The sequence below is a fragment of the Lissotriton vulgaris genome, chromosome 4_1 (genome assembly GCF_964263255.1).
Source record: "Lissotriton vulgaris chromosome 4_1, aLisVul1.2, whole genome shotgun sequence".
Taxonomy (NCBI): Eukaryota; Metazoa; Chordata; class Amphibia; order Caudata; family Salamandridae; genus Lissotriton; species Lissotriton vulgaris.
The window spans coordinates 47,600,815-47,620,145 of NC_141691.1; the positions used below are offsets into that span (position 1 = coordinate 47,600,815).

General features: G+C 49.7%; 1 protein-coding gene across 7 annotated transcripts in view; it reads left to right on the plus strand.

Moving 5' to 3' along the window:
- Nucleotides 1–19,331, plus strand: part of MED12 (mediator complex subunit 12) — an 820,436-nt gene that overhangs the window by 439,653 nt on the left and 361,452 nt on the right. For all 7 annotated transcript variants that reach the window (XM_086918278.1, XM_086918283.1, XM_086918279.1 and 4 more), the window contains exons 23-24: nucleotides 4,910–5,030; nucleotides 11,559–11,660. In XM_086918278.1, the coding sequence (XP_086774404.1) occupies nucleotides 4,910–5,030; nucleotides 11,559–11,660 (223 nt within the window). The remainder of the gene's footprint in view (nucleotides 1–4,909; nucleotides 5,031–11,558; nucleotides 11,661–19,331) is intronic.

The following is a 19,331-nucleotide window of genomic DNA, read 5'->3' on the forward strand; positions in this document are numbered from 1 at the left end:
TGCTGCAAAGGTCTGTCAAAAGCACCCTTTTGACAGGTAGAAAAAACTGATTTTAAGCTCTAAACGCATCCTGTTGTCCACAAAGTAGGGTGCATAATTATAAGAGGGGAATATGCATCACTTCAGAAATTCCATATTTCCCCAGTGACTAGGCCCAGAACAACATTGTCACTGGTCAGACCAGTTGCCACATAGGATAAGACAAAGGATAGAATATACACTTGAATCTAATCTATAACTTTTGACCTTTTATACTACCTACAGACTCCTTTCAAAGACTTATTTTTTTAAATGAATAAAAATATAATATAATGATAGTGTTGGATGTTTATTAAATAGATGAGAAATGTAACTTCTAGAAAGTTAACTTTGCCCTTCCTAAAGCTGCTGGAACCTAATAGACATCAGCTCTCCGGCATCTGCCCAGCATTTCTTTGGCCAGGATTAGTTGTGAAAACTGCTCCCAGAGCAGCCAGTGGCATTGGAGCTGGAAGATATTTTCTTTTTCTGCAGGAAAAACAGTTGTTGTGCCCCAGGAACTTAATTCAGAGGTGCTGCCATTATCACAAGCAAATGTTAGTTGACATTTGGAAAGCCCCAGCTTTTGTCTCCATAGTCAGGCTGGTACCAAACCCAGTACGAAGAAGGCTACTTCTAGAATCGATTTTGAGTGACCACAGAGGAGGGACTGCTCATTACCGCGGTCAAACCTCAAAGCCGGACCCTCGCCCTGCCTTCAACACTGCACTTTCTGAAGTTGCGCAAGAATGGGAGAGGACTGGCCCGGTTCTGTCTGTGATCTGTGAAGCTCTGAAGGATGAATCCGCTTCCCCTTCTACCCCTGCAAGAAGTTGTGAGAAAGTGGCTCCATATATACTGGACCAGAAAGAGGTACAGTGTGTATAGAGTCAAAAAACCCAGAGGTATACCAGAGGACTGACCTTGCTCTCAAAAGTGGTAGCTTGGTCGAGCAGTAAGGCAGTACCAGAGAACAGTGTAAAGCATTTGATGTACACACTCAGTCAGCAAAGGATTTTACACACTCAAAGACTGAACTCCAGGCCAATTGTTTATATATCAAGAGATATAGTTGTTTTGTTTTTAGAACCAACAGGCATAAAAAACATACTTTTCTTGGTATGAGTACTCTCATGTAATTACTTTGCAAGGAACCAATAAAGTTTGTGAACACAATAGATACAGGGGTTGCAAAAGGCAACTCAAGTCTAGACAAACTTTAGCATTGAGCTCAATGGATTGTTATCATAAAAGTACAGTTGATTACAGTACAGATTACTTTAGTAGTTCCAGGACTAGATCCTAGATTCAGTCCTGGGCCTAAGCTGAAACCAAGTTAGCAAACACGTTTTCGTTACTGTAGTGAATGTTCATGAATATAAAGCTGTTTTAAAAGTTCACACTTAAAAACTTTTCAGTGAAAATCTGGCAATGTTATTCAAAGGGAGAAAATTCATGTTGCAGGTAAAGTATGATTGCGTTACTTTTGTAATCCAGTAATACTGGGCTCCTAGATCCAGCACTAGGGCCTCAACTTAAAACAGGTAGGTAATTGCGTTTTAGTATTTCGTATGATGTTTAAAGAATATTTCAAGTTTTCAAAAGTAGACACTTTGAAGAAATTTCATAGAACAGCAGACAATGGGTTCCTATGGAGAAAATACAGATTACTAATAAACTCGGTAAGGATTACTTTTGCGGTTCAGCACTGGACTGCAAGGTACAGTACTGGTTTCTCCCCTGCTCACAGGTGAGTACTTCGGAATTCAGCTGATTTTATATGAATATTCTGAGTTTCCAAAACTTCACACTTACAAAATGTTTGAGTCAAAAATGGTCAATGATATCCAATGGCAGGTAAGTGAGTTCCGGTTTCCAGGTGAGTACCTGGCTGGTGAAGTTAAGGTTCTGGGCATAGACTCAGGGGTCCCCCAGGGTCAGGTAAGTACAGTTGGTTCAGCCACAGCAGCACAGGGGCGGCCGGGTGCAGAGGTAGCTAGGCCCAAAGATATCCAATGAGGGAAAGGGGGCCTTCGGTTGGTAGCTGCTGGCTAGCAAGCCAAGCGGCTGTAGGATCTGGGCTCCGGGTCACTTGCTCAGGGCAAAGGGGGAAGTAGGAAAGGACAAAGGTGGCATAGCCAGCGGCACTCAGGCGGCTGGGTGCAGGGTGCTTTTGAGCCGTCGGGCGCTCAATGTTATCCAAAGGGAAAGGTCAAAAAGGAACAAAGTCTGCAGGCTCGGGACTGAGACTCTCCAGGGGCGACCAGCACTTCGAGCGGTAAGTTGGGATCTTGGAGTACAGGTAGGTACCCCAAAGGGAGGCACAGGGGGATGTAGGGCGTCGGGTGCAGGGGTGTCTTTGGGTGTCGGAAAAGCTTACCCTCAGCTGGTCGCGGTTGGGGTGGCCCCTGGTTCTGAGTCTGCAGTGGTCGTCTGGTTCTTCGAGGAGGGTCTTTGGGCACTGGACTTCGGGTCCCAGTCGCCGGGGGGACGTCCTTGTGGTCTCGGTTCGGTTGGGCTCGGCCCTGGCTCGGCAGGTGCAGAGTGGTCCGGAGCTTCCTGGCTGACACCAGGGGGGTTGTTGCAGCAGAACTTCTGCTGATGGGAGTCCAAATCTTTTAGGAGGGTCCCAAGGTTGCTGTCCGCAGGAGTCGCCGGGATTTAGCCAGGAGCAGGTTCCAGGATCGACAGGCCGGTAGGGTTGGAGTCAAGTCAGTTGTTAGCAGCTGCGCGGCGGGTGGTCTTCTTGATCTTCTTTTTGTTTTGGTATCGGGGTCTGAGGAAGGAAGGTTACAGGGAGCCCCTAAATACTGAATTTAGGGGCGTTACAGGTTGGGCAAGGGCAGGGACCAGAAGGTCCCTGTCCTGGGGTGGGTACACTCCCTAGCCTGCTCCTCTCCTATGGGAGGGGTGCAGGAGCCTAGCTGTGATTGGACAGGGCTCCCCATCTTCAAGATGGCTGGGGACGTGCTTCACCTCGTCTCTCCCACCTGAGGGGTGGGGTTGGCACAGGCTGGCACACCCCCCTTCCTGACGTAGTTTTTCCTGCCAGTCTTCCCGCCAGAGTGGGGGTCAGGACAGATGGGGGCCAGTTGTTGGGTACAGCAAATGGTCTGGAGAAGCTCACAGAGACGGCATGCCTTTGAAGCTTCCCCCTGCCCATCCTGGGGGAGGAGACCTAGCACCTCGCCCAGGATGTGCATTGTTTCAGGCCCAGGAGAGCAGGGGCTCTCCACCCAGGGGTCCAGCAACATGTCTGCTGTGTGGCAGCCTCTGCAGCCACTCAGCCCAGATGTGGATTGTAGGTTAGGTTTTCAGGGGGCATCTCTAAGATGCCCTCTGGTACATTTTACATTAAATCTCACACTGGCGTCAGTGCAGGTTTTATGTGCTGAGAAGTTTGGTACCAAACTTCAGTCCTCAGTGTAGCCATTATGGTGCTGTGGAGTTCGTAATGACAACCTCCCAGCACCATGTACTCTTAATGGCACCACTGCACTTACAATGCCCAGGGATGGCCCTGGGTACTGTATGGGCACAGGGCTCATGCACCTGTGCCCACACCTCTGGCATAGGGCACCCAGCTGGAGGGGTGACTGAAGTATGCCTGGGCAGTGAGTTCTGTGGGCATGGTACACAGGGATGTGTGCCATGTCGACTCTTTGTTTAGTTCTGTACTTAGACACTCAGCCTGCAAAGGCAGTGTGTGGGTGTCAGGGTACAGGGCCCCTGAGGGTGGCACAATAAGTGCTGCAGCCCTCAGGGGTATTCTCTAGTCGCCATGCCCTGGGTGCCTAGGGTACCATTTACTAGGGGCTGATAGATGGCCAGAGATGCCAATTGGGTTTTAGTCTCAACACAGTTTTAGGTAAGGAACACAGGCCCTGGGTACATGGCTGGCAGGAACCCAGAGCACACTCAGTCAAAGCACATCAGCAGTTCAGAAAAAAGTGGGGGCATACCAGGGCAAAAAGATGGCACTTTCTCCCAGAAGTGCATTCAAGGGTCAGTTAGCTGACCTTTGTGTCTAAAGGGACACAAAAAGCTGCAAGAAGCCTTTTCTCTACAAGTACCTGCTGGCCTGTGGCAACTTGACCTTGGACTGGACTTTGCTGATTGCTTTGACCTGGCACACTGAGCCACTAGGTGCCTACCCTGAGGTCCTGGAGGCTTAGAAGTGTACTCCTGTGATTGCTTGGGCTCCAGTTTAGAAACTTTAGAAAACCTTTGCTCCAGAGCCAAGGGACACCTACTGCAAAAAGTACCCAACTGTAGTTCTGTGGCATCGGAGTGAATTTCAGATTCGTCCCAATGAAAGACTCCAGCATCTCCCAAAAAATTGCAGTTCCTTTGTTTTGTCAAGCAAAAAACTCAAGAGCTCTAGAAACTTATGGGACCAATCTGCGGCATGTGTCCGACCAGCAGTTTCCCTGCGGTGGCTAAAATTGTAGATTTGTCTCGCAGGAGAACACTTTTTTTTCCTCAAGAAAATTAGTGACCCTTTTTTTTTTTAACTAAAACTTTGGAATGTTATGAACTTTTTGACTTCCAGATTTGCATCTGGGCCAATCCACTTGATGCATCTATCCAGCGCACCATTACAGTCACCTCAAATCGATCCCAGGTTGTGTAACTTTCTACTGTGTATGCACTGTTTAAATACTTTTCATGTTGCCTTTGCTGACTACTTTGTATCACATTCCCAGCAATAAAGCATAGGTTTATTTCATTTTTATGACCTTTAGCAGGTGGAGGCCTTATGCTTTGAAGTGGACACTTGTCCACCCCAAATGATTACCGGTTTTCCTACACACTGTATGAGAAGCTTAAATCTCATCTCTGGGACTACCTGTGTTATAAATATCTTTTCTAACCTCTCATTTCCTTCCAGGTGAGTGACCTGTCCTTCCATGATTCTCTAGCCACGTTTGTGGCTATCCTCATTGCACGACAGTGCTTGTTGCTGGAAGATCTGATACGCTGTGCTGCCATTCCTTCTCTTCTCAATGCAGGTCAGTGTGCCATAATGTCCTTGCATGACCACCAACCTCGTCTCCAGATCCTCATAGCTATTCCTGCTAGCAATCTTGTCCCTCCAGATCTGTCTCTTTAGTTCCTTTTGTCTGTGAGCTTTCGCCCTAGCTTTTAATCAAAGCTTCATTTGTTCCTCCTGGCCACACTACCTCGAGCTTGCCAACATTTTCCTGCCTGTCCTTTAGACATAGCTCCACAGTTCCGCATTGTCCAGTCTATCCCCTCAGACAGGTCTGCACAGTTCAACATTGCCATGCTTGCTCCTTCAGATAAGTCTCCACAGGTCAGCATTGCTATATCTCTTCCTCCAGACAAATAAGTATAGGTCCTAAGCATTATCCTGTCCTCTCCAGTGGTGCCCATCACATACAAAAAGTGGTGCGGTGGGTGGAGGGGACGTGGAAGGGGGAGCATGGCGAGGGGGGAGTTTAATAATAAATGTTAAAAACAAACCACTTACCTGAAGCTGCCGGCTGCCTCTCGGATTGTGCCTCATCACATTCTTCTTCCCAGTCCCAGCAGACACTGGGACAGGTTCAAAGACTCCCTGTCCAATCCCCGCGCTTCTCTCATGCTATGAGAGCTGTGCAGGGATTGGCCTGAACGGGCTAAAAAGGCGCTATCTCAGGCACAGCGAGTCTGTGCTGTTTCTCTAACCCGGCTGTTCAGAAACCAAAGTGTGCATCTGTGTCTGGCCAGCCTGGGACGGCCGGCCAAAAGCACATGCGCACTTAGAGAGTGCCTCCACTCTTACTCTCCCCTCCCATGGCCCAGCCCTGCCCCTCCCTACACACGCTGGGTGAGCCATCTGCTGAAAAATAACATGGTCATTGAGCATAGTTTTATTTTTCAGTTGCTAGCTCTGAGCCAGTGGGGCGACACTCCTCCGCCAATGCGGAGGAGCCGCTCCTGCCCTGGTTCTTTCAGCTCTGCCTTAGATTTTCTCCGCATTTCCCAGCCTGATGCTTCAGTCCTGTCTCTCTGTTGGACGAGAAGCTCTCTGTCGTAGTGCCCTCCCTAAGATCCCGCCTTTTCTGTTGGAAGAGCAGATCTCCGTCGTAGTGTCTGCCCTAAGATCCATCAATCAATCAATCAATCAATGACACTTGTATAGCGCGCTACTCACCCGGAAGGGTCTCAAGGCGCTGGGGGAGAGGGGTCCGTTACTACTCGAAAAGCCAGGTCTTGGTTGCTTCCTGAAGGAGAGATGGTCCTGGGTTAGCCAAAGGTGAATGGGGAAGGGAGTTCCATGTCTTGACTGCCAGGTAGGAGAAAGATCTTCCTCCGGCGATGGCTCTGCGGATGCGTGGAACGGCGGCGAGGGCGAGGCTGGTCGATCGTAGCTGGCGGGTGGGCGTGTAGAAGGTCAGGCGGTTGTTGAGGTACTTGGGGCCCAGGTCGTGGAGGGCCTTGTGTGCGTGGGTCAGGAGTCTGAACGTGATCCTCATGCTGACGGGGAGCCAGTGCAGGTCTCTCAGGTGGCCGGATATGTGGCTGTGCCGGGGGATGTCCAGGACGAGTCTTGCGGAGGCGTTCTGGATGCGTTGGAGTCTTTTCTGAAGTTTGACTGTGGTACCGGCGTAGAGGGTGTTTCCGTAGTCCAGTCGGCTGGTGACTAGTGCCTGGGTGACCGTCTTTCTGGTTTCGGTGGGAATCCATCGGAAGATCTTTCCGAGCATGCGCATTTCTGTTGGACGAGCAGCTCTCTGTCGTAGTGTCTGACCTAAGATCCCTCCTTTTCTGTTGGATGAGCTGCTCGCCATCATAGTGCCTGCCCTAAGATCCCTCCTTTTTTGTTGGATGAACAGCTCTCCGTCGTAGTGTCTGCCCTAAGATCCCTCCTTTTCTGTTGGACATGCAGCTCTCCGTTTGTAGTGTCTGCCCTAAGATCCCTCCTTTTCTGTTGGACGAGCAGCTCTCCGTTTGTAGTGTCTGCCCTAAGATCCCTCCTTTTCTGTTGGACGAGCGGCTCTCCGTCGTAATGTCTGCCCTTAGATCCCTCCTTTTCTGTTCGACAAGCAGCTCTCCGTCGTAGTGTCTGCCCTAAGATCCCTCCTTTTCTGTTGGATGAGCAGCTCTTCGTCGTAGTGTCTGCCCTAAGATCCCTCCTTTTCTGTTGGAATAGCAGCTCTCCATTGTAGTGTCTGCCCTAAGATCCCTCCTTTTCTGTTGGACGAGCAGCTCTCCGTCGTAGTGTCTGCGCTAAGATCCCTAGGTCGCCGCGTCAGAAGCAGTACTATCTCCTGTTTTGCCTCCACTCCACACTGGCATCCGGGCCAACCAGGCGTTCCTATGACTTACCTGCACCCTAGGATGCACCATTGCACTATTGGACTGAGCAGGAGGACAAAGCGCTTAGAATCAAGTGTGCCGCATCATCTTGGTTGCACATTTGAAATGAGAGATGGTCTTATGCAATGGATTGTTAACTGGTTACTCGTCGCTGCTCACTAATGCGGGTTCAAAGAGCTTTTTCTGAGGGAACCTTTGTCAAAGATCGCTGTCTACTTGCAGATGAGTTAAACTGATCATCTGGTGAGTGGTTGATCGATAGTGCTGGCCTGGCGAAAGCTGAGAAAAGTGGCATATGGCAGTATCTCTTGTTTTCCTGTCCTTGTACTCCCTCAAGAGCCCTATGTGGGGCGCTCTTCCCTGTTTGTTGTCTCCAGTAAGCCTGCCATTAGGCACACACATACAGCCTTGCCCTCACCAAAGTCCAATGGTCTTGTGGAAATAAAGAGCAGGTCCTTTAATGAGGGTGTGCAGTCTGCTGTTTCTTTTGGCACTGGTGTTAGGAACATTATTCGAAGAAAACAATGGTTTTATTGTTTGACTCCACATAACCCCACAGTTTTTGTTCTTAACAGAAATAGGATTTCAAGTAGTGATCTTACAGCAGAACAGGCTGTTACAATGTCAGAGCCAAGAAGTTCGCGAGAATATTTACGATGTTTTAAAACAGAATGTGGTGGTCAAACAATAGAAAGTGAAATATTGGTATAGTACTGAGCTGGTACAAAACGAAAGCAGCCGAACAAGTCAAGCTTTTTCAAACTTCCTGTGAGAAGTTGGCCTGATATGTGGTGTTTCCAATTCTGGAACCACCTTGTATCAGTCCAAACAATCCCTTATGGTGTCTGGTTGTAAGTCAACCTTGTTAGACAAGCTATCCTAGTGGTAGCATGGACTAAGCAGCCTTAAAGGCTTAACTTAAGAGGTCGTGTTAACGAGCTGTTTCACCACATACAATCCTGTAATCAAATGAAAGGACACCACACAAGTATATATTATAAAAATATATGTGTTTATTTCTAAATTAATCCCCAGTACTCTTTATGAGCAAAGGGGCACAAGTGCTAAATCAAAAGCACAGTATAACATACAAAGTTGCACAATTATGGATGAGGGCGGGTGGCCACTCAAACCATATATTAAAAAAGTGGTATTAGAGATACCAATGTTTAGGCCAAGGGCCTAGAGAATCACTGGGAGTAGTCAGGACTAGCAATGCTGAAGTCGGGAGAAGCCCGTAGAATTCGGGTGCAGCACGTAAAGTGCGGCTTGCACCAATGCAATGTCAATGGTGCGTAAACGTTACACAAAGTTAGTTAAAAGATACTTCCGCTGTACCTAGAGGAACAAAACTTAAGACAAAGACCCTAGAGGTGTGTACCAGTGTAGGAACACCGGCGTTGCAATGTTACCTCACCCACAGGAAGTGGGTGCACAGGGTCGAAGTGGCGTCGGGTTTTGACACGCAGGCTCTTGGGGCTTGGAGCTGAAGATGCTGCAGGCGATGGGAAGCAGAAGTGTCCGGTGTGATCCAAGGGTGGATCGAAGTCGAGATGAATCTGAAAGCAGAGGGGACAGAGTCTGGGTCACTCAGCAGTGACCAGGGTGGAACCAGGACGGAACCAGGCAATGTCGGGCGCAATCAGATGGTTGTCGAGAGGCTTCTCTCCGCTGTTACGTGGGCTCTGGGGCATCTGCGACGTCCAGGAGCAGGTCACGATCTGTCCCACGCAGGCTCTCGCCGTCAGCACCGTTGGCTTCAAGATTGGAGCAAACAGCACTTAGCAAAAGCAATCCACGCAGAACCGGGAGATTGCTTCTCACTCAGACCAGGAGGGTCAGAGCGGGGGCTCCTTTTCACAGGAGCTGGTGCAGATCTGGAGCAACCAGAAAAGCAGGTCGGTTTAAGGTTTTCGTCGGCACAGGGGCCACAAGCCAGCTGGCAAGTGACCGGGCCAACGCGTTGAGCCAACACAAGCAGAAGGGCCCCACGCAGCACTCTTCAAGTGTGGAGGGGGGTAGCTTTGGTGCAAGTGTAGCTCAGGGTGGGGGCTTCTCAAACCCCGGTGTACAGCTTCGAGGGTCACTCGTGGGCTGCACGGTCAGTGTCTCATGGCCTTTTCAAGGTTGCGTGCCCCACGCTTCCGGTCGCCTCCACGGGTCTCAGCTCTGCAGGGACTGTGGATCGGGCTGGAGGAAGGCAGGCAAGCTTGATCTCGTCGATCTCTGTCGCTCGAGTTCCGGCGGGAACTGCAACAAAGCAAGGGTCGAGGTGCTGGATGGTGCCTGTTTGCACAGGGTGGTCACTCCTTGACCACAAGGGAGATTCTTCAGTCTTCTACGTTGAGTAGGATGTCGAAGGGGCCAGAGTTTCGTTTCTTATGTTTCGTCAGGATAATCTGAGTTGCATTGGCACTGCTCCCACTCTTATTCGAATCTGGTGGGCTGGACATCCTGCTAGGTCCCCTCCTATGGGTGGGACCCAGGAAGGGGGTGGATACACCCCTTTCCTTTGATCCAGGCCGCACTGGGACAGGGGCTGGTGTGCCCCAGAACCGGTTTGGCCGGATTATGCAAGGGGCAGCCTTGTGCTCCCCAGGCAGTGTCTGGTTTCTTTCAAACCTCCCTGCTACAATCCACTATCTCCTGTCTGGGGTGGTGTAACACCGCCCTGCGACAGGAAACCCTTTGTCCAGGCCACCATCTGCTGAGTTTCGGTCAGCAGCAGGAGGCCAGACCCGTGTCTGTGGCAGAGGCATCCATTTTGTGGATCTGAGGCGTTTTAAAATCAACCGCGTTTCAGTAAAGTAACAAGTCTTCTCCCTCTAGAGGGGTGGAATGCTACCCCCGTCGCCAGAACTGGCGAGGGGGTAGTATTCCAATTCGTATGACACCTTACACGACATGTTTTGATAAATCCAAACCAAAGCTGCTATATAACCGCGAGGATTATAAGGCACTTAATAGTATATGGTATGGCATTATCCCGGATCAGCTTAGGGAGTTGTTCCCTTCAAGCTGCAGACAGGCTCAGCTCATGCCAGAGCTCCATCTCACATAAAACCACGCACTCTGCCACCAGGATTGATAAGGCCTTCCATAGGAGTGACTCACAGGTTTATATGTGTCCAGATATAGGTTTAGATATAGGTATACTATATCTAAGCAAGGGGTGATTACACCCACTTGCCCCAGCTGAGTGATCAGCCAGTTGTCAATTTTGGATAGCCAGCCAGGGGTGGCAAAAGATATGCTGCAGCCCCTGGTAGGCCTTGGGTGGCACCTATGCCCTGGGCACCTATAATGCACTTATACAGGAGCTGATAAGGTGACTCAAGCCAATTTAGTTATGCACCTAGGGTACATGGAGTCCATTTTACAGAGCGAGCAGATAGCCTGGGGCCCTGATTAGCAGGGAACCAGGCCAACTAAGTCGAAAACCAGCTAAACACAGGCAAAACAATCTGGGGTAACCATAGTCAGGTAGCCACCTTCCTACACTTCCTGTGCCCTCAAAGAGCATAAGGAGGCCGAGGATCCTCTGCCATTTAGATGGTGGGAAATGGTGGAGTTTGCATACAGTTGTTGTTTGACAATTACTGCGTTAATTACATTTTCGTTGTTGCCTTCTATGAGTCTCTGCTTGGGACCAGTTGCTTTCCAGACTGTTGCACTCAACAGGTTAACCTGGAAAAATGTACAACAGCCTGTGAGAGAGGCCCCAGACCAAGAGTCTGACATGCTTTAAACACCTCTGGGGACCAACATGTCCGAAGGGACAAATGAGTAATTTAAAGGTCTGGACGCTTGCAAGGTTTTTGTTTCCCCTTCAGTTGCTAGGATTTGCATGGTTATCTTTTGCATTGCTTGGTAGCTTATATGTTCTGTAAACTGTCAGTCAGCTTTTCTGCCTTTGTTGACATTTGTGAACTGTGGTTACCAAAGGGTTTTCGTTGCCACATCCTCCTGCTGCTGGGCTCATTGTGGGTCTTTCTGGTATCAAAACCCTGGGTTTCACAGATGTTGGCAATTCACAAGATAGCCACCATAGTTATCTTAGTGTTTCCCTGCTTTACATCCTTTAGCATTTCTACATACTATTTCCCTACTGTTTCTATATCTCCTGTCTCCTCTAGGCTGTCAACACTTAAGCAGTTTCTAAGCATAGAAGTGCCTCACAAGTTTTGTCTTAAAAGAAACATTTATTTTTACAGCATGCAGTGAACAGGACTCTGAGCCAGGAGCACGTCTTACCTGTCGTATCTTACTCCACCTTTTCAAGACTCCACAGCTTAATCCATGCCAACAAGATGGAAGTAAGTACCATTCTTGACGGGCCCAGGTTACCATAAGATGAGCTGTGCTGCATTATTGATGCACACAAAAACTGAATCACCTTGCTGCTTTGGCAACATGGAACTCCTCCTAGTTCAAAGGGTGTGCATTGGCCTGTCCTCCATTGGCTTGGGCCATGTTTGTAGTGAGATGCTTCTGATGCTGACAGAAAATGTACTTTGCTTTACACTATTGCACCATGTGGAAAGTGCAGGCCTTTTCTTTTCATGTTAAGACTTTGGTAGATTATACAGGCGTGACTCTGGCTACAGAGAAGTCTGTTTTAGGGGAGCATGATTGAGGGTTTTTTAGTGCAAGTCTTTACTCGTATGTTTATTTAGGTTCCTGTGGATACCAATGCTGCTTTACTCAGATTCTGTCACCTGAGGCACGAGGTTTCCATACACAAACATTTTGTTACCCCTTTGTCTTTATACTAAATCATAATGAGGCAGTGTGTTGAATCTGTCTGTCATTACTGCCTTTAAAGGTTAAGTAACAGAAATTGAGAAGGTTTATGCTTGACACGCAGTACTAGCTATCAGATACGTGACACACTGTACAAGCTATCCAGATACTTGAAACACAGTACTAGCTATCAGGTACTTGACACACTGTACAAGCTATCCAGATACTGGACAAGCAGTACTAGCTATCCAAATACTTGACACTCAGTAATAGCTATCCAGATAACATGACATGTAGTACTAGCTATCCAGGTTCGAGGCATGTGGGCTGCTGAATTCATATCTGTGCATAGATCGCCGCCTAGTGTTGGGTCCGGATGATTGCACATTGTTGTCCTGGAAGAGTCTTCGAAGTATCACGAGATAGGTGGCTCCTCCCCTGGACTACAGTGCGCATGGGCATCAACTCCATCCCCAGATTGTTTTTTTCCGCCATTGGTTTCAGATGTCTTTGGTTCCCTCTTGTCGGAATCGAAAAAATTAACTTAACTTTACTCGAGACCAAAAGGTCTTTAGGACTTGCGTCGGTATTGTCTTGCATTCGGCTTCGCAACTTTCCTCGGCTCCAAGCCAAGCTTGTACTTCCGCGTGCTTTCGGCGCGGAGGGCCTAGTCGACGCTCCAGACTCTTCGACCATCCATCATGGAACGAAGTCCATTCAAACGATGTCCGGTGTGTAACTCGAAGTACCCACACATCGATGTCCACCCGGTGTGCAACAAGTGCTTGTCGCCGGACCACGACGAGGCTAAGTGTATGGCCTGTTCCAGGTTCCGGTCCAAGAAAACACTCAGGCTCCGTCGAGCTGCGCGCCTGAAGGCCCAGCAATCTGCTCCGGCGCCTACGGACATTTTCGATGCTGGGGAGGTCGAGGATGAAGATATCCAGGACGTCTCAGAATCTAACCCCGCGACGGAGGTCGAGGACGACTACGACGCCGAGGCCGAAGATTTCGGTGAAGTCGTCGAGGAGGTAGGGGACGGCGACGGGGCCTTTGGGGCCATGGAGGATAGCTCGGACGAAGAGCTTCCTCAAACTGACTCCGGGGCCGTTCAAATAAATAAGGCCCAGGTCGAGGGATCGCCTTCGGGCCTTACCCGAATCCTTGTTATGGGTTCCTCGGCCCGCCTGCTGGCCCGGCCACGGACATTGGTACCGATTCACTCCCGGTGACACAGAAACCGAAAGTGAAATCTACGGTCTCGACGCCAGAGATATTGAAACCGAAAGTGCGCATCGCATTGGTCGGATCGAAGACTTCGGAGGCCTCGGCGCCAAAGAAATCTAAGATGGCCGTCGAGCCAGGTCAAAATGGCCGACCCGAAGGCTACTACATCGAAGCCGAAAGTTAAGGGATCCAACTTATATTAAGGGACAGTTGCCTCTGGACTCCCTGGTTGTCTCCAAAGCCCGGAAAAGGGCCAACTCGCAGACTACGGGTGATGCTCCTCCCCCAGACAAAGAATCAAAAGTCTTTAAAGCTTCGGGGAAGAGGGTGGCAGCACAGGCAGCCAACATATGGCGCATCTCTAACACGCAGGAGCTCCTGGCGCGTTATGACAGGGCACACTATGATACCCTAGAGACCCTTTTGCAACACCTACCCGATCAATATAAGGAAGGGGCTGAAATGTTAATACAAGAGGGGAAGCTGATCTCCAACGCTTCCATAAAGTGCGCTCTGGACGCGGCTGACACCGCCGCACGCGCCATTAACACTAGCGTTATGCTTCGTAGACATGCATGGCTACGGATATCTGGGTTCAAGCCGGACATTCAAACCACCATCTTGAACCAAACGGTCAACCCAGATCACCTGTTTGGCCCAGAGGTTGATACCACCCTTGAGAAGATGAAGAAGGACACCGACACTGCAAAATCCATGGGTGCCTGGACGTCCCAGCAGTTTCGGAGTGGGTCCTTTCGTCGCTCCAATATTGGAGGCACCTCAAGGGGTCAACTTTCGCAGTCTGCGCAGTTCTACAAAGGCAACACCCAGACTACTTATACCAACATGGTGCTTGCCCAGCGCCATGATGCTCCCTTGGGAGCGAACGTCCGCGCTATACAAATGCACATAAATATCAAAATATCAAAACAAGGGTCGAGGTGGATACCGCGGCAACAAAGCCAAGGCAGTGGACGTGGCAACAACAGCTCCAGGTCCTCTACCGCCATCAAACAGTGACGCATTGTCACTGCCCCCCGACCACACAACACCGGTCGGGGGAAGACTCCAGCAGTTCCTGCCCGTGTGGAAGTCCATCACCACGGACAGGTGGGTCAGAAAGCTTATCCAATTTGGTTATTGTCTGGAGCTCACATCCACTCCACCCAACATACCCCCAAGGCACCGTCCTATGTCCGGCGAGCATTTGCACTTATTGCAGCAGGAGGTCGCAGTCATGCTGCAAAAAGGGGCAATAGAGCTCGTGCCCTTGCAGGAAAGAGGCTCAGGAGTTTACTCCCTGTACTTCCTGATTCCAATGAAGGACGGATCCCTCAGGCCTAGGTCGAGGGATCGACGAAATTTCAGTGAGAGTCGGCAGCATTCAATCGCTGATCCAAATGTTCAGACCTCAACACTCGCTTCCAGCAAGAGTGTTCATGCAGTTGATGGGCATGATGGCCTCCTGCATCTCCATTGTCCCGCACGCCAGACTACATATGCGACCGCTTCAGGAGTGCCTAGCACGTCAATGGACTCAGGCTCACAACCAGTTGAAAGACCTAGTGTTGGTGAGCATCCATCCTGGATCTCAGGCCCCTCAACTTTTACATCCTGTCTGAGCATTTCCACATGCTAACACTGCAGCAAGTTCTCCCACTGCTTCAACAGGGGGACTTTCTGGCAACTCTGGACCTGAAGGATGCGTACTTCCACATTCCGCTACATCCTTCACACAGAAAATATCTCAGGTTCACCATCCAAAACCAGCACTACCAATTCAAGGTTTTGCCTTTCGGGGTCACCACAGCACCCAGGGTATTCACAAAGTGCCTGGCGACGGTGGCGGCGCATCTAAGACTTCAAAACATCCACGTCTACCCCTATCTGGACGACTGGCTCATTCAGGCGAAGTCGGCCCAGCAGTGCGCCGACCACGTGTCCCACACCATTCACCTCCTGCACGATCTGGGATTCTCACTGAATTACCCAAAATTCCATCTCCAGCCCGCCCACATAAGGCAGTATCTGGGTGCGACCATAGACACTCTGGCAGCCACAGCCCAGCCAAATTCAGTGAGAGTCGGCAGCATTCAATCGCTGATCCAAATGTTCAGACCTCAACACTCGCTTCCAGCAAGAGTGTTCATGCAGTTGATGGGCATGATGGCCTCCTGCATCTCCATTGTCCCGCACGCCAGACTACATATGCGTCCGCTTCAGGAGTGCCTAGCACATCAATGGACTCAGGCTCACAACCAGTTGAAAGACCTAGTGTTGGTGAGCGGTCGGGCATACAACTCTCTGCATTGGTGGAATCCACGAAACCTTTGCAAGGGCCGACCGTTCCAGGAGCCTGTGCCAGAGATTGTCCTGACCACGGACGCCTCTCTCCAGGGATGTACTCCAATACACTGTGCAGGGACTGTGGACGCAGCAACAGGGGAAGATGCACATCAATGTTCTAGAACTGATGGCGATCTTCATGGCACTGAAGGCTTTCAAAGTACATCTATGCAACAAGGTCGTGTTGATTCGGACGGACAACATGACGGCAATGTACTACATTCAGAAGCAGGGAGGCACACACTCTCCGCAGCTGTCTCATCTGGCTCAGAGCATGTGGAAGTGGGCCATTCAAAGGAACATCTTCCTCATGGCAGAGCACCTCCCGGTCAAGGACAATCAGATGGCGGACCTGCTCAGCAGGCACAGCCACCAGATGCACGAGTGGGAGTTACATCCATCAGTACTCCAGCCGTACTTCCAAAGGTGGGGTCATCCAGAGATAGACCTGTTCGCCACAAAAGAGAACGCAAAATGCCAAAGCTTCGCCGCCAGGTTCCCACACCCACAGTCGCAGGGCAATGCGATATGGATGAACTGGTCAGGCAAATTTGCATACGCTTTTCCCCCAGCACCTCTGATACCGCTGGTGGCATGCAAGCTCAGGCAGCACTCTATGACTCTCATCCTGGTTGCTCCAACGTGGGCTCGCCAACCATGGTACACCACGTTTCTAGAACTGTCCGTGGTACCGCATCAAAGGCTACATCTCACACCCAGCCTTTTGACGCAGAGCCATGGCGACATTCAGCACCCAGATCCGCAACAGCTCAACCTGGTGATCTGGCTCCTGAAGTTCTAGAGTTTGGCTACCTAAACTTACTAGAGCATGCTATGCAGCAAAATTGAAGCGGTTTGTCATTTACTGTGCGAACCACAGCATTAACCCGCTGGATGCTTCTATTCAGAACATCATCTGTTACCTTTTCCATCTGTACAAGTGTAATCTGGCCTATACTTCCATTCGCATTCATCTGTCTGCAATGGCCGCTTATCTCCAAAATAGACAGCACCTTTCACTCTTCAAGGTGCCTGCCATCAAGGCTTTTTTGGAAGGCCTCAAACGAGTCATTCCACCACGTACTCCACCAGCCCCTGAGTGGAACCTCAATGTGGTTCTTACCAGGCTGATGGGTCCTCCCTTTGAACCACTGCATTCCTGCGAGATTCAGTTCTTGACATGGAAAGTGGCTTTCCTCGTAGCAATTACATCGCTACGGAGGGTTCGTGAATTACAAGCCCTCACAATCCAAGAGCCATTTATCCGAATTCATTCCAACAGGGTGGTGCTCCGCACTAATCCTAAGTTTCTGCCCAAGGTTGTGTCTCAGTTCCACATCAACCAAACAATTGAATTACCTGTTTTCTTTCAAAATCCTGAATCATTGGCGGAGCGGATGCTCCATACCCTTGACGTTAAACAAGCCCTAATGTATTACATTGATAGGACCAAGGATTTTAGAAAGACTAAGCAACTCTTTGTCGCCTTTGCACCACACCACAAAGGTAACCCAATTTCCAAGGCTGGTATTGCTAGGTGGATCGTTAAATGTATCCAGATCTGCTATCTGAAAGCAAAACGTACTCTTACCATTCCACCAAGAGCCCACTCCACCAGAAAGTTGGGGGCCTCTATGGCATTCCTTGGAAACATTCCTTTGGAAGACATATGTAGAGCAGCCACATGGTCTACCACACACACATTTACTAAGCATTACTGTGTTGATGTGCACTCCAAACAGCAGGCAGCTGTAGGGCAGGCTGTTCTCAAAACACTTTTCCAAACTGCTGCAGCTGGCACGGGCGGCCGCCGCTAATGGAGGGACTGCTATGTATTCTATGCACAGATATGAATTCAGCAGCCCACATGCCTTGAACCGAATATGCTACTTACCAGTATGCATCTGTTCTTGGCATGTAGGGCTGCTGACATTCATATCGCCCGCCCTCCTCCCCGGCGCCTGTACCAGCTGCAGCGTTCACATATCATTTCATGGCATGGTCATCATTCACTGAGTTTCACTCCATCTTGGCCACAATGGCTAAAAACAATCTGGGGATGGAGTCGATGCCCATGCGCACTGTAGTCCAGGGGAGGAGCCACCTATCTCGTGATACTTCGAAGACTCTTCCAGGACAACAATGTGCAATCATCTGGATAGCTAGTACTACATGTCATGTATCTGGATAGCTATTACTGAGTGTCAAGTATCTTTATAGCTAGTACTACATGTCATGTATCTGGATAGCTATTACTGAGTGTCAAGTATCTGGATAGATAGTACTGTGTGTCAAGTATCTGGATAGCTAGTACTGAGTGTCCAGTATTTGGATAGCTAGTACTGCGTGTCATGTGTCTGGATAGCTAGTACTGCGTGTCAAGTATTTGGATAGCTAGTACTGCGTGTCAAGTATCTGGAAAATTAGTACTGTGTTTCAAGTATCTGGATAGCTAGAACTGCGTGTCATGTATCTGGATAGCTATTACTGAGTGTCAAGTATTTGGAAAGCTAGTACTGCATGTCGAGTATCTGGATAGCTTGTAAAGTGTGTCAAGTACCTGATAGCTAGTACTGTGTTCCAAGTATCTGATAGCTAGTACTGCGTGTCAAGTATCTGGATAGCTAGTACTGTGTGTCAAGTATCGAATATGCTACTTACCAGTCTGTGCATAGATCGCCGCCTAGTGTTGGGTCCGGATGATTGCACATTGTTGTCCTTGAAGAGTCTTCGAAGTATCACGAGATAGGTGGCTCCTCCCCTGTACTACAGTGCGCATGGGCATCGACTCCATCCTCAGATTGTCTTTTTCTGCCATTGGGTTCGGATGCATATTTGTTAACTCAAGTTCGGAATCGATAAAAAACTTTCTTTTTGGCCAAAAGGCCTTTAGTTATAGTCAGTATTGTCTTGCGATCGGTGCCCAGTTCTGTTCCAGCTCAGTTCCCGAGCCGGACATCCAGAGGAGCCGCGTAGCTTTTCGGCACTGAAGGCCCGGTCGACGCCAGAGTCCTTATCGACGAACCATCATGGAACGGAGCCCGTTCAAAAGATGTCCCGTGTGCAACTCAAAATATCTTCACATCGACGTCCACCCTGTGTGCAACAAGTGCCTGTCGCCGGATCACGATGAAGCCAGCTGTATGGCTTGTTCTCGTTTCCGATTCCAAAAGACGATTCGACTTCGACGCGCATGGCGCAAGGAGGCCCAGCGAGACGGCACCTGACCCGGTGAACATTTTCGATACTGAGGAGGATGAGGGAGTCGAGCAGGAAGTTCGAGAGAACCTGTCTGATCCTGCATCGGAGAACGGCTCCAGCTACGACGCTGATATTGAAATGGTCGATCATGAAGACGTCGTCGACGAGGTAGGAGACGACGATGGGGCCTTTGGGGCCGTGGAAGATAGCTCAAGCGAAGAGCTAGGCCCAACCGTTGGTACTGGGGCCGAGACCGAGACACTTAATAAGGCTCAGGTCGAGGGATCGCCACATGGCCTTACCCAAGATCTTACACTTGGTTCTACAGCCTCGCCTCAAGGCCCGGCTTCGGACACTTTTAAGGAGCCACAGGTTAACCGATCGAAACCGAAAGTGAAAGCATTGGTGTCTATGCAACCGAAAGCACTGGAGTCTAAATCGAAACCAAAAGTGCGTATTGCTTTGGTCGG